The sequence below is a fragment of the Cicer arietinum genome, unplaced genomic scaffold (genome assembly GCF_000331145.2).
Source record: "Cicer arietinum cultivar CDC Frontier isolate Library 1 unplaced genomic scaffold, Cicar.CDCFrontier_v2.0 Ca_scaffold_5776_v2.0, whole genome shotgun sequence".
Taxonomy (NCBI): Eukaryota; Viridiplantae; Streptophyta; class Magnoliopsida; order Fabales; family Fabaceae; genus Cicer; species Cicer arietinum.
Window position 1 is genome coordinate 1 of NW_027339423.1, and position 16,415 is coordinate 16,415.

Here is a 16,415-nt window from a genome sequence, read left to right on the forward strand (position 1 = left end):
TGTTTGGCATGTAACTGGGTTCAATGACTCTAAGAAAAAGGAAATACTGCTTACATGGATAAGAAATTCCTTTGATGTGAGTATTCTATTGTGAAGCATCCAAGGCGCACTGGAAAAACTGGAATTGTATAAATTATGTCAGTGAGTCTTTAAATACTATACATAAGTAACCAAAACAGCAGTTAGAAAAAATATAAGAATGGGCAAATGACCTTAAAGTCAATTTGATTGGTGCCAATTCAAGCATTTCAATATATATTTTCTTCTGGGTTCTGGCTAACAGATAAATTTCCTGCCATGGGGCTCCAATTGGAATGATAGAAGGCAATGGTGCAATTTTCTTAGATTTTGCATTCAATATAGGAGCAAACCCTAAAGGACTTTGGTCAGCATTCAATCTTAAGTTTTCACTAGTTTGAACAAATGAGGATGAATCCTTTAGTGATGTCCCGTAATAGTGATTTGAAGATGGTCTGATACCATACTGCAGCCCTGAAGAGATATTTGTAAAGAACTCAAATAAGCTTAATATGACTTCTTGTTCAATCTCAAGACGGAAATCTGCCATCCTGCAAGCATTAGGAATAATATCATAAGAAATCACTTTATGGTACATAAACACCAGAATACATTTGTGACAGTAAGCTGTAAATCTGCAACCAAGTTAGACAAAAACCTCAATTTTATGTACTCAAATGAAAGAAATGAGATGTCTTTCTTCTTCCACTTGGATATTTCTAGGCAGAAAACGGGAACAGAAGAGCTGCTGCAGATATTCGCTGGATTTGATTTTTCGATTCTTGATCTAGTGGCATCATCCCTAGATTTCATATAGTCTGCTTGACAGGATCTGTATCCACTACCGAATGACAACATAACTGGATATGGAGTAGAGCGCAACTGGTTATCAATTTGTATGAATGATATTTGCATGGAAAGCCTTTGGCGATCCAAACTTTGCAGTAGGTTGATCTGTATATCTTTAATACAGGCAAAGATCAACTCCTACAGAAATGAAAGTATTATTAATGAACATCAAGGAGATAAAAGAGTACCAAATCCGAAAGTTCGCAGTTCAATTACCTGTGGGTATGAATTAATCAATGAAATCCCAATGTATGGAAGAGAAATCGATATCTTCTCTTGATATTCTGTAGGCCTAACTTGACTATGATCATATAACCTTTTCTCTGAGGCATGTGGAACACTTGATTTCTTCGCTTCATTAAAATTGTGGTAACTTGAATCAAGAACACTGAGGACCTGAAAGAAAAATATATCATCCACAAAGGTAAGAATGAATTGTTATTTTTCATGACTGATGAAATAAAATATATCACCTTTGTTGCTCCTTCTGCATGTACTGATATAAAGAATGTCCTCTCTGGCTTCTGAAATCATCGATTGCATAAGCCAACATTAGATTACCATGGAATCAAGACATGTAAACTAAAAGATAAACTTTTATTTATCACTTGCCAAAAGAATCAGCTCCACAAACATCATCTATAACTGCTCTACAACATCTTTTTTTTTTATTAAATTAATTTTACAGTTTGGTCTTATCCAAAAAATAAATTTTACAGTTTGGTATTACTGTAAATTAGATGTGCTGTACCAGTGGATAATTTATTGAGATTCTCTCTTTTGAATATATTTTATGTTTATTGTGTAGGATTATTGTACAGGTTTATTGTATCATATAATGTAAATAGGAAATATATCTACTATATTTATTTTGTCTTTATGGCCTTCAGCCTATGTTGAAAGTCTGATATTGGATATGATTGCCTGAAAAGGTGTTAATAAGTGAGAGATATTCCTCACCTTAAAAGCCTTTTTTGAAGTATGCAAATCTTACGGTGCATTTCATTTCATCGTTACATGTTAATAAGTGAGAGATATCCGCATGACCTTTCAATCAATTTTCAGGTCATCATCACACAACACATCCATATGATAGTCTATTAGTTAAAGTTTGTTCTCTCTTTTTCCTCCCTCTATCTATACCTAATACCCAATAGTTTCAACAACTTAAAACATGTATTATATCAAGAATGTCATATGTAACATTTGAAAACAATTATTTTAATATTGGAAAATGCAAAATGTTTTACCTCAGAGGTTGATGGCAAGTAGACAGGCATATACTCTTTAACATCATCCAGAGCATATGACCCCAAAACTCGTTCTCCAGGTACCTTCCATTTTGGTAACAAACATTGTTAGGTAAAGTCATGCAAACATTGTTAGGTAAAGTCATGCAAACATTGTTAGGTAAAGTCATGCAAACATTGTTAGGTAAAGTCATGCAAACATTGTTAGGTAAAGTCATGCAAACATTGTTAGGTAAAGCCATGTGCAGTTTTCATTGTACTAATTTTTTGTACCTCCACAACAAGACGGTGAGGAGAGCATGGTTCGTCCCAGACGTAAGGGTAAGAAGCATAGCAGTGAATGACAGTATCGAAAATTTCACACCTCTGCTGATATATTCGCAATATCTAGAAAGTAGCACAAAAAATAATAAAATCCAGTTACAAACTTAAGCATAGCAAGTGATGTCCATGCTCTGGTATTGTATGGCTTTTGTAACAGTATAGGGTAAGTAAACTAGCACACTCATATGTCATCATTAATGCAAAATAAAGTGACATTTGTCTAGCAACATTAAAGTAAGCAACAGAATTTATATATTCTAATGTAAGATGTGTTTTGAGGAAAATATAGAGAAAGCTGAACAACCAACATGCTAAGATTAACACATAAATAAATAAATTAAGCCATCCAAATAAAAAAGCAGCAGCCCTTCAAGGAGCAGAGGTCAGCACAACAATTTTGAAATCTAAAATTTTTGTAGTAGTGCAACTGAAAAACTACAGACAAACCTCTTTCGAGAAGTTATCAATTCTGTATGGCATATATCCTGTATAATCATCCGACAAAAGAATCAAGTTGGTCCCTGAGTTTCCCTTGATGTTTCCAACTATCTTTTCATCTCCCATTGATATGTCAGCATTTTGCACTTCAACTCGTATCATGTTTGAAGTGCCAAGAACAAAGTTTCTCATTTTCAGTTGTGTATCACCCAAATGATCTGGTAAAAAGCTGCCAGACCACTGCCATCCAGTTTCATTATAACAAATAGAAACAAGCAGCTCCCTGCATTACATTTTTTTAAAAATAAAAGTAGTTTGAACAAATAGAAGAATGAGATATGGTAAAAAAAATAATTGTGGTAAATATATAAAAAAACAGTATCAGAATGCAACCTTTTCTGTTAGTGGTGGTGGCAATGGCAACTATACTTGTTTGAGATAAAGAAATATAAACTACCGAAAAAAACACACCTGCTTGTATCTGTCCAGTGAAGATGAGTATGTTCTCCTATTCCTAGATAAAACATGACATCAGTGCCCTTCTGTTTATAAATAATTTCCTTGCTGCAGGCATTGCTTATCACATATCTGCATATTTAGACATCATTCAGTAACTAGAAGGGATGACACAAGTATGAACACTAATATTTCTCTCGATGAATCCATTATACCAAAAGCTAGTAGGGAAAGGCTAAATAATAATTTTAACTAGAGCCAACATCCTTGTACTAACTATGTTTTGAAAAGTGGGCTAAGTGAGGGAAGTAATAATTGATCAAACTCTAGAGAAGTACATGAAAGCGGCTTTATTCCCATGTCAAGGAATCAACAACCCTAAAAGCTTAAACTTTTAAAGGGCAGTACAAATCAATAACAATATCTATTTTTTTTTTACAGAAAACCAAAGCTTATATTGGAAAATATATATGTATATAATTTACTAATTGCCTGGGATGGAAGGAGCTTTAATTCTATTGGCATAATTAAGAGAAATGATTATACTTTGTAACTGATTGTTATCCTAATTATACATTAATTATTGTATAATTAGGATTTGATTGTGTAAAGTTTTTATTTTAGAGCCTATAACTTGCATCAATGTCCGTGTTAAGGTCACATGCAAAGATAGAGTTTCAAACCAGGGCTTACAGGGTTTGTGAGATGTTATTGACGAAGTTCGTGCTGGAAAACCTCCGAATAAAGTATGGAGATCCAATGAGGCTATTTTGGTGATAACAAACCCACCATTAGCACTAACCACAATTTTGCTCAGCATGATGGGATAAATTAAGTACATAGAGATAGGCCACCAACTCATCAATGAAAATCTAGACAGCAGTCTTATAACAACAACATGCATCTCTTTGGGGTTTCCATTGCCAAATGTATTAACCAAGGGAAAGAACTTTCCACCAAATGATTTTATGATATTATTTGCAAGTTGGGAATAATGTATTTTCATTCAGCACCTTGAGAGGTAGTATGTGCTATCAAAAGATTTGATTTTTCTTTTGAAATTCATATGTTATAGTAATTACTATATTTAGGATCTGACTTTGTGCAGTTCAAATTTCAGATTTTATTTTCTTATAACTCACTAATTAGGAATGATTTATCAAAAGTCTATATATTGGTATCATTCTCTAATCAAATTTCAGATTTTATTTTCTTATAACTCACTAATTAGGAATGATTTATCAAAAGTCTATATATTTGACATCTCTTCCTTTCTCACTCCTTGTCTCGGTTTTGAGAGCTCCAATCTTTACTAGGTGCCTTCTCATTCAGTTTCCTGTATTTTTCACGGGTGTGGTGAGGCTTGTTGCAATAGGTACACCACACTCCTTCACCTTTCTTCTCCACATAGGTCCCTCCTCCTTTCTTTTGGTCAACCATCATAGTCAAATTATGCTCAGATAGCATTATTGAGCTTCCTATAGGCGGGATTGTCAGCATTAGTCCGCTTCGACATTCTTCACTCCTCACTAGAGCAATGCATCATTAATTCCTGGTACGTTCTCTTTACCAAGGATTTGCACTCTAACTTGATCAAAATCAAAGTTGAGTCCCACCAAGAAATCATATACTCGATCTTGTTCAATATACTCCTTGAGTAATGCCGCATTTGTTGAACACTTGGCTTTTATAACTCTGCAATGATCCAACTCCATCCATAAAGCTTTGAAATGATATGCATACACAGTAACATTCTTTTTCCTTGTTTAGCAACCCCACTTTTCACCTTCACATCATATATTTGGGCAGCATCTTTGGCTTTAGAATAAGTTTCTTCTAATGCCTTCCAAATCTTCTACGCAATGTTAAGAAACATGCAAGTGTCACTGATTTATGAGGTCATTGCATCCCATAACCATGCCATGATCATAAAATCCTCTTTATCCAACCTCTTAAACTTGGAATTTGTTTCTTAGGGGGGTTCATCTGTTAAGTTTTACACCATCCCTTTACCTTCCAAAAAGGTGGGCACAATTTGAGTCCGAATGAGAGGCTTTGCAATTCGGCATGGAAATTTCTATTTCTCGTTTCATTCTCTATTTTAGTATTAATCACTACTCCTTCTCCCGCCATGGATGAAAAACAAAAAACAGCAAGTTTCTAATTGAAAAAAAAAAGTGCTTTAAATGACCCAAGGACCGAAGTTCTCTGATCTGAAAGTAACCACCAAAAGCGTACAACAATGGTGTGATATGGTGTACGCGGTGGTGTGATATGTTCAGTGTATAATGGTCTACAGTCGCCAATAGTGGTGAGAAGTCAAAGTTGTGTTCACGACAGTGACACCTAGTTTCAAGACAACGAACGTAGCAAATACACTTTAGGGATCACGAACAAACTGCAATGAAGACAGCAAAGGGCCATGATGACAGTGGCTAAATTCTATCGCAATAAAGACGGCAAGGGTTTATGCGAAAACGGGCCTTAAACCTAGAGCTCTAATACCATCTTAAGAATTAGGGTAAAATATATTTATTGAATTGAAATATGCGGACAATATCAGATGTATATATATACTAGATTTCTATATGTAAAATATGTGAATTGTTGTGTTTCTTATTTCTCTAATGAAATCACTCACCTTATTTATAATGATGCTACAATAATTACATTCAATGCATAGGAAATTGTATTGACTAGGAATTAGCCTAGGATGTTGCACAATCATTGAATAATTAAAACATACACTAAATTTTAACATTCCCCCTCAAGCTAAAGCTTACTATGCTTTAAGCTTGTGACATCAAAACATTTTATCACAAAAAAAAAAAAATGAAACTAAGTTTGACAATTCTTGGACTAGTTTGCAAAGAGAAGACACCATTAATAATTCATGTGTGAAAGAGTCACCACTAAAGATTTGGGGCCGCTAAAATATTTTTTGGGGATTGAGGTTGATCAGTCTAAGACAGGTATAACAATTACTCAGCGAAAATATGCCCTTGATATACTTGAAGAAACATGCATGCTTGATTGTCACCCACGTGATACTCCTATGGATCCTAATGTCAAGCTCCTACCAGGTCAGGGGGAGCCATTGCAAGACCCTAGTAGATATCGACGACTTGTTGACAAACATAATTATCTTACAGTAACTAAACCTGATATTACATTTGTTGTAAGTGTAGTAAGTCAATTTATGAATTCTCCATGTGATAGTCACTGAAATGCTGTGATTCATATTCTTAGGTATATCAAGAACGCACCAGGCAAAGTATTGCTTTATGAAGACAAGGGTAATACCGATATTGTTGGCTACTCTGATGCTGATTGGGCAGGGTCACCATTAGATAGAAGATCCACTTCTGGGTATTGTGTCCTTGTTAGAGGTAATTTGATATTGTGGTGGAGCAAGAAGCAAAACATAGTCGCAAGATCGAGTGCAGAAGTAGAATATCGTGCTATGGCTGCAACGGCTTGTGAACTTACATGGGTAAAACAGTTACTCAAACAACTCAAGTTACGAGATGTCAACGTAATGAAACTAATTTGTGATAAACAAGTTGCACTTCACATTGCTTCCAATCCGGTCTTCCATGAGAGAACAAAGCACATAGAAATTGATTGTCATTTTGTAAGAGACAAAGTTCTTTCCAGAGAAATCACAACTAATTTTGTTGGATCAAATGATCAATTGGCTGACATATTCACTAAGTCACTTAGGGTTCCTCGAGTTGAATCTATATGTAACAAGGTTGGTGCATATGATATGTATGCTCCAGCTTGAGGAGGAGTATTAGAATTCAAAGTATGATTTATTATTCTTTGACTGTACAATTTCCTAGGTTCAATGGTAGAACTTCTAGTCAAATACAAGTCCCTAGTATTTGAATGTAAAAATAAATAAAAAATGAAACTAAGTTGGACAATTCTTAGACTAGTTTGAAAAGAGAAGACACCATTAATGATTCATGTGTGAAAGAGTCACCACTGAATTGATTATCGGTGGGAATAAAACGCACCACTAATATGATTCATATGTGGAAATAGAGTTACCACTGGATTGATCATCAGTGGGAATAAAAGGCGCCACTAATATGAACCATATGTGGGAATAGAGTCACCACCGGGTTGATCGTTGGTGGGAATAAAATGATTGTCTGAGTAAATGGTACCTTGTCCTTGAAACTAAGTTCTCACAACAACAAATACAATGCGGAACAAAGAGTTGAAAAATGAGGTTGCAGAAGGGGGCTGGAGACAGGTGCATGCGCTCTCACGTACGGATTTGGTGGAGGCGCGTGGGACCCATACATAGAGAAGACAGACACGCGTGACAACGTGTGCAATGTTGGTTGGCGACGGGAGAATCACCGTCGTGCTCGTCGGAGGATTGCGCGGCGGTGTTTGTTGGTTTTGGATGCGCACTATAAAAGAGGCAGCTGGTGTTGGCACAGTTGTAACAGAGTAAAAAAAAAAGTGACAGCTGGTGTAAAACACAGCTGTGTTTGAAAGAAGAAAAAGTCACTGAAAAAACACACAGTGAAGGCGGTGCTTTTGAGGCCAGCTGTAGTGTCGTGGCTGGTTGCAAGAAAGGCAGTCGGAGTTGATGGTGACAGATGACTGTATGAAGCCAAAAAAATTAAAAGACTGAAAAAAGGTGGTGCTGCCGGGCGGCATTTGCTGCCACCGGCAGCGGTTGTAAAGCATAAAGACGGGTCACAAAATCAGAACCTACTCTGATACCATGTAAAATATGTGAATTGTTGTGTTTCTTGTTTCTCTAATGAGATCACACACCTTATTTATAATGATGCTGCAATAATTACATTCGATGCCTAGGAAATTGTATTGACTAAGACTTCTAACAATTAGCCTAGGATGTTGCACAATCAAAGAATAATTAAAACATATAACACTATACAACCAAATCCTATTAATTAATACTCATATATAACTAAATCTCTACTAATATTCCTATACAACCGAATCCCTATACAATGTGATGAATCAAAATACTTTCTTCTTTATCAACGTTCAGTCAACGGTTTTTCTATTTTAATATATTCTTAAATAAATTTCATTCAGACAACAATCCTAAAAACCCACTCACACCAATGGCATTGTTGTGCGCGTTGGCCATTCTGTATTCGTCTGAATAACCCATCCTAAGATTACCTTCCATATTAATTAATTATGATTTTTCATCCTCGATTTCCCTATTTATTTAGGATTAGAAGTTTTGTATCCATATAAATAATCACATCCTTCGTATTTTATCTACAATCCATAATTTCAAAACAGTATTAGAGCACTGCCATCCTCTGTGACCTGTTTCGAGTCTCAAAACTATTCTGCTGCTGAGTTCCCCAAAAGTTGAGTAAAATTTTGCATACTAGTTTCAAATAGTTCTTATTTTAGAGCTTCCACTGCCATTACAGGTTGGCCCACTGTTCTTAAGGTATATTTGATCATGTATAAGAAAAAATATTTGACAATGATACACCAGAAAACACAAAAAAATAAAATTATAATGAATGAGAAAGTGACAGAACAAGAATAATAAAGTCAAATAGGTTGAACATTGTTAGAATTAGTCACATGTTAAGTATGATGTTAGAATTAGTGTTGAAGTTGTGGGATTTTAGATAAAAGGAAGGGAGAAAATAATAAGGATTTAAATATTATTGATAATAATTTATGATAACTTGATTACAAAAGACTCAATACTAATCTCTATTTATAGAGAAACATATACTCAATCCTAAATCAGGAACAAATCATTATAATAATGAGGTATTCTAAGATATCTCTATAATTATAAATTGATCCTAGGAAATAACTCAAGATACTCTAATATAATATAAAAGATATTATAAGATATTTTCTAATATTATAACATCATCCAAGCTAAACTTTACTAAACTTTAGTTTGTTCCAAAAAAATAATGCAGGTGAAGTCAACTTAAGGATGCAAGTGAAGTCGGAGAGAATTGCTATAAATATAGCTTAGCAAGATAGTTGGAATGATTATCAGCATGAGAGAAATTCATGGCAAGCAATTGAACAAAACAAAGTCTGTTCTTCTAAAAACTGCAGTTAGAAGCATCAAATTAATTATACTAGAGACCCAAAATATTTAAACTTGAATCTATTTTAGAGAGAGAGAGTAGCAGCGCATGAGAGTGCGTGTGACGGCTTTCGGCGACAGATTTTCGGGCGAGGGCCGATCTAGATAGAATGAAGCTGGTGGAGAAATTGTTCTCTGGAAAAGCAGTCGGAAACAAGGGTGACGACGGTGACAGTGGATCTGGACAGAAAAGGTTCGACAAAAACAAATAACGGTTGTTTAGGAGGCTCGCTGAAAAAAGCTGGAAAAGTATGAAAATTGATCAAGAGATCAAATTGAAAAAGAAAAAATGATGATTCATTACCAAACTTTTGGTAACTCAGAGCGGAATAGTGTCGAAACAACTCAAAGCGGATCAAAATAGGCTCTAGATACCATGTTGAAGTTGTGGGATAGATCAAAGGAGGGGAGAAAATAATAAGGGTTTGAATATTATTGATAATAACTTTATGTTAATTTGATTACAAAAGACTCAATACTAATCTATATTTATAGAGAAACATAGATTCAATCATAAATCAGGAACAAATCATAATAATAATCAGAGATATTTTAAGATATGTCTATGATTATAAATTGATTCTAAGAAATAACTCAACATACTCTAATATAATATAAAAGATAGTATGAGATATTTTCTAATATTCTAACAAGTCACAAGTAAAATATGCTCGTGTAGTTAGTTGCTAATGGGATTAGAATTAGCAACCACATTAACTTGTTTTTATTATAAATACAACCTTGTGTTGTCTTACTAGACAGAGGATTTACAGAAATTACAAAAATGAAACAGTAATAACATACCTTTCCATCTGTTATTAGAACCGAAACCTTCCGCATTTGGAATTTGAAAGAAATGTCTCCCATTGAATATTGAGCAGATCCAGATTTAGGAACATCGAATTTTAAAGCACCCCATAAATGGAATGCAGGATGCGAAAGCCATAGATCAGAATGATCACATATAAGCTCCACTTTGAGTGTGCTGTTGTCTATCTGACTTCTACTGAAGACAACATCCACATGAACCTGGATTATATCAAGAAGTGGCAAAGATGTATGATTTGCATTGGCAACGAATACTATTACACTGCTCAATCTTTCCATATTGGACTTCAGTTGGATATCCCTGCCACTTATAACTAATTCAATATCTTTCACTTTGACAGAAACAGTAAGAAACTCTGCATCCTTTTCTTCAACAATATCAGAGGATAAACTTAGAGTTGTCAGGTTTAGACTTTCAGCACGCTGAAGTTCCACATATGGTTCTTCACTGGTCCAGATGGGGATGTGAAAAGTGATACAGACATTTTCCGACTTAATAATCATTAAGACAGCATTCTCAGTCTCCTGAGTTGTAAAAGGTATTGAGGTACTCTCAGAATCAAGGAAACTAGATTCATCTTTTGCTTCTGCTTTTTTTGCAGAAATGCCAGTATCTACAGACAAACTCTCAGATGCTGCATGCATAGGACTTTTGTCCAAAGGTAAACAGAGATGATTGAGAAAATTAACAATCTGGGTCCACTCAGACAAATGAAGCCAAATATCAAGAGACGGTAGACAAAGACTGAGCTCATTAATATGGTCAATAGATATAGAAAAACAGATGAAAAGTACAAACGTAGACGAGGGAGTTGAAGCACATTTTGCCAAGACAGAACCGTATGAAGAGTAAAACACCAATGTAGAGAACTGCAAATCCAACCAAACCAAGGAATCGTCAACTAAGGATGCTGAACAAATAAACTTCAAATCACACTTGCTTATTGGTTTCTCAAAACCTTCGTGTTTATGACAGAGGTTTATGGACAATGATTGAGTGCAACATTTGACTTCTGTTGATATAATGGCCGACGCCATTGGAGTTGAAGAAGTTGCTCCAGATGACTTTAAGCTTCTCTTGGAATGAAGAAATTGCACAACATCAGACTTGAAACATTTGAATTGATCTTCAACTGAAGAGAATTCCTCAATAACATCCCGTATAGCCATACATCCATCGAAAAAGTGGCTATCTGTTTACAGAAAAAAATTTCATGAGTACAATTACAGAATCAAATAATATAAAAAAATAAATGAGCAAGAAAAAGATAATCAAAATATGTAGAAGTCAAACCCTCAGCAATAATATAACAACTGCGAATGCATGCCATCAAACATATCGATGCAGAGCTTTTGCTATTAGATTCACTTCCACATGGAATTCTGACCCAAACATCAGCATTCATGGGTGCAACTACAGAACTTGCTACAAATTCTGTATTCTGCTCATCTGTTGCTAAGCCAAGTATGTCATTCATGTAGAAAATGAATGACACGTTCAAATCTCGACCAAATATATTTAGACAGTTATTTATTTTGGCGAGCTTATGAACAGGAACCAAACATTCCGTCGGGATGTTCTTCAATACATCATCAAAACCAGAATTCTCAATGAAACAACAATAAAGTTGTGGCAATTGAACCTTCAAAAATTGATGTTCATTACTTTCCACAGGCAAAATAAGATCAGAATCCAAGATTTCAAACTTGTATGTAATCCTCGTGTCATCTTTTAGAGCTATATCACCTTGTGCATCATAGGAAAACTGATCACTGGGATAACCACCCCAATCAGAGAGTGAAAAGTAACCAATGATGATGGAGAGATATTCAGAGGGCAACATGCAGTACACATGCTGAATGCCGATGCATACTTCTAAATTAAAAGTTGAAGATATGCTTTGTGCTTTCCTGACCCTTACATTTAAAACAGGGGATAAATCTGCAGTAGAAGGACCCCATAGATAATCCTGAAAATTGTTAGGCCCCCAAGATGACGTAAGAACCAATCCTTCAGTAGAACACAATATGTCCATGCTGTCATCACAAAATAATAGGGAAGATTTGCATGTAGGCACCATGATTGATCCAATTATGCATGATGAGTCATGAAAATGGGCTCTAATTCCATACAGGTGCAACTCAATCGAAAAATTATTGGAGGTTCTGGCAATCCCAGATTCAAGAAAGTATCTGAAATCACACTTGCATTTTGAGGAAGAATCATGGAAACATTTGGGACTAGTTATTTTTTTGTCCCTCAGAGTAAAATATTTTCTCCACTCTGGAATTGCATATATGAGTGAGCTCTCTAGATTACCAAGAGGACCAGAATTGTAAATTGTAACAAACGGAAAGCAATCAAATGGAGTGCATGCAGAATCAGTGGAACCAGCTTCAAAATAGTTTGAGAATCCAAACTTTTCCAACCCAAAGCTTGAGAAGGTTTTTGAGATATTAGCAGTATTACCTGCAGAGGGTTTTGTTAAATACTATAGTAGAATGTAAATAATATATATAGGCTGTAAGTATGTAAGTATTCTGGCCCGTTAGCATTGTTGAATAAGAGAAAATGAGAGAGACATATGGTGAAACCGTGTGTCTGAACTACACAACGGAGTCTGTTGTATATTGGCTCAAATCAATCTCTACAAACTTTAATCACTTTTAGTAGCTAATAGTTAGAGAAATGAATTGAATTCATAATCTTAAGACAATGAATACAAAAATAAATATGGGAGATATTATCCCTATTTACATGATATGTAATAAATATAAATATATTTTCAACACTCCCCCTCAAGCTGGAGCATATAAATCATATGCACCAAGCTTGTTACATATATAACTGATTCGAGGACCTCTCAGAGACTTAGTGAATACATCTGCCAATTGATCATTGGAGTTAACAAAACTAGTGGTGATGTCGCCTGATTCGATCTTCTCCCTTACAAAGTGACAATCTATCTCAATATGCTTGGTCCTCTCATGAAAAACTGGATTAGAGGCAATGTGCAATGCTGCTTGATTATCACATATTAATGTCATTTGTGTTGCCTCTTCAAATTGAAGCTCTTTGAGTAACTGTTTCAACCAAATGAGCTCACAAGTCACTAATGCCATAGCCCTGTATTCAGCTTTAGCGCTAGATCTTGCAACTACACTTTGTTTCTTACTCTTCCAAGATATTAAGTTTCCTCCAACAAGTACACAATACCCAGAAGTGGATCGCCTATCAATGGGTGAGCCTGCCCAATCGGCATCTGAATAACCAACTATCTGAGTATGTCCTCTGTTTTCATAAATTAGACCCTTTCCTGGAGCACCTTTAATGTATTTCAAGATTCGTATCACAGCATCCCAGTGTTCTTGACAAGGAGAATTTAAGAATTGACTTACCACACTGACTGCAAAAGAAATGTCTGGACGGGTGACTGTGAGGTAGTTTAATTTACCAACCAATCTTCTGTATCTCCCTGAATCTAAAAATGGCTCCCCATGATTAGGTAGAAGTTTGACGTTTGGATCCATAGGAGTGTCAACCGGTTTGGCATTCAACAAACCTGTCTCTTCAAGAATATCCATAGCATATTTTCTTTGTGAAATTACTAAGCCGTCCTTAGATTGGGCTACCTCAATACCCAAGAAGTAGCGGAGCTTGCCAAGATCTTTAGTTTGAAACTGATGAGATAAATGTTGTTTCAATTGGAGTATGCCCTGTTGATCACTACCAGTTATGACAATATCATCTACATAGACAATCAAGTAAATGCACCCTTGGGTTGAGTGACGATAAAAAAGAGAATGATCAGCTTCACTTCGAATCATGCCAAATTGTTGCACTACTGTGCTAAATCTACCAAACCAAGCTCGAGGAGACTGTTTAAGACCATAGAGAGACCTCTGAAGTCGACAAACCATGGTAGAGGACTCCCCCTGAGCAACAAACCCAGGTGGTTGCTCCATATACACTTCTTCTTCAAGGTCACCATGCAAAAAAGCATTTTTAATGTCAAGTTGATGTAGAGACCAATGTCTGATGGCTGCAATAGAGAGGAGTAGTCTAACAGAGGCCATCTTAGCCACAGGGGAGAAAGTATCACTGTAATCGAGGCCAAAAACTTGAGTGTACCCTTTTGCTACCAAACGAGCTTTAAAACGATCAATCTTACCATCAGGACCAACTTTCACCGTATAAAGCCAACGACATCCTACTAAAGACTTTCCCGACGGTAAAGGAACCAATTCCCATGTACCACTACTCTGAAGTGCACACATCTCGTCAATCATTGCTTGTCTCCACTCTGGGTGAGATAAAGCTTCACCTGGAGATTTAGGAATAGAAACAGAAGACAGGGAAGACAAACAAGTATAATGCAAAGGAGAAAGACGATGGTAACTCAAGCCAATGTAATGAGGGGATGGGTTACGAGTAGGACGTATACCTTTACGAATAGCAATAGGAATATCAAGGGTCGGATCCGATAAAGAAGGAGGTGGCGGTGAAGGAGCGTCTGGAGTGACCTCGGTATCAAGAACAGGTGTAGGGACATGTACAACCGATGGTGGTTGACGACGACGATATGTCTGAAGAGGTTGTACAGTTGGAGGATCAACAAGAGGAGTCTCAAGTGGGACAGTGGGAGGGGCCACAGGAGGTGTCTCAGGTGGGGCATACGTAATAGGCTCTAATGGTAAAAGAGAAGGTGAAATAGACTTTGGTAGGTCCAGAGGAATAGTTGCAGACAAAGGATCAGGAAGCGACTCATAGTATGTAACAGACTCAAAAAATGTGACATCAACCGATATGAGATATCGTCGAAGAGTAGGAGAATAACAACGATAACCTTTTTGGGACCGATGATAACCCAGAAAGACACATTTTAATGATCGAGCTGAAAGTTTGTCAAGACCAGGAGTGAGATTGTGGACAAAACATGTAGATCCGAAGACCCGAGGAGGAAGTGAGTGAAGAGGGGTACCAGGAAAGAGGATCGAGTGAGGGACTTTGTTATCAAGAGCAGACGAAGGCATGCGATTTATAAGATAGCACGCCGTTAGAACAGCATCGCCCCAAAAGCGAGATGGTACATTACCATGAAGAAGGAGAGTACGAGTGGTTTCAATAAGGTGCCGATTTTTGCGTTCGGCTACCCCATTTTGTTGAGGTGTATGAGCACAAGATGTTTGATGAAGAATGCCGTTAGAGGTCATAAAATTTTGAAATTGATGGGACAAATATTCACGGGCATTATCACTGCGCAAAGTGCGAATGGATACACCAAATTGAGTTTTAATTTCCTTATAAAATTGTTCAAAAATAGAAAATAATTCAGACCTATTTTTCATTAAAAATAACCACGTACAACGGGAAAAATCATCGATAAAGGTAACAAAATATCTAGACTCAAGTGTGGAAATAGTACGAGAGGGACCCCAAACATCTGAGTGAACTAAAGCAAATGGGGAGGAAGCTCGTTTATTAGCTCGATCAGTGAAATGACTACGAGTGTGTTTCCCTAATTGACACGACTCACAATTTAAGCTAGATATTTTGGTTAGATTAGGTACTAATTGTTGAAGTTTGGGAAGACTCGGATGACCTAACTGAGCATGTATAGTAAGAGGAGAATATGTGGTAGGGCACGCTGTTGATGGGTTTGAGAGATAATAAAGACCATTAGACTCACATCCGACACCAATTTGTCGTCCTGATATTCGGTCTTGCAAAGTAACATTGCAATTAGTAAATGTGACAACACAGTCATGAGAACGAGTCAATCGACTGATAGAAATTAAATTAAATGGGCATCCAGGCACATAAAGGACAGATTTAACTAACAGAGTAGGGAGGATTTGGACAGTGCCAATCCCTTGAGACTGTGTTTGGGAACCATTGGCTGAGACTATCCTAGGTAAATAACCAGATGTTGAGAGGGGAGAAAAGAGTCTTATTACCAGTAATGTGATCAGATGCACCAGAATCGAGAATCCATGGGCTATGAGAAAGTGAGATGCAAACAAGTGACTTACCACTTTGTGCAGTTGAAACAACGGAACTCGAGTTTTGACAATACTCTAACCACCAAAGAAAATCTTCATAAGTAGCCATAATCAATAAG

General features: G+C 36.3%; 2 protein-coding genes across 6 annotated transcripts in view; both read right to left on the reverse strand.

Moving 5' to 3' along the window:
• Positions 1-8: 8 nt before the first annotated feature.
• Positions 9-10,412, reverse strand: LOC113784833 (uncharacterized; the record flags this gene model as incomplete). The annotated part of the gene is made up of 10 exons (XM_027331071.2): positions 10,270-10,412; positions 3,351-3,467; positions 2,889-3,162; positions 2,391-2,504; positions 2,118-2,201; positions 1,341-1,391; positions 1,084-1,263; positions 677-1,005; positions 213-569; positions 9-118 (listed from the first exon to the last, which is right to left on the reverse strand). Coding segments are annotated over exons 1-10 (1,624 nt in total), but the record flags the coding sequence as incomplete, so codon positions are not given.
• Positions 10,413-11,212: 800 nt separating this feature from the next.
• LOC101494580 (uncharacterized) overlaps positions 11,213-16,415 on the reverse strand; it is a 22,188-nt gene continuing 16,985 nt past the window's right edge. For 4 of the 5 annotated variants that reach the window (XM_073364755.1, XM_027331072.2, XM_027331074.2 and 1 more), the window contains one exon: positions 12,462-12,763. In XM_073364755.1, coding sequence (XP_073220856.1) covers positions 12,605-12,763 — 159 coding nt within the window. In that variant the 3' untranslated portion in view covers positions 12,462-12,604. Of the gene's footprint in view, positions 11,487-12,461; positions 12,764-16,415 lie in introns of those variants that run through there. The other variant, XM_027331075.2, reaches the window with a different exon arrangement.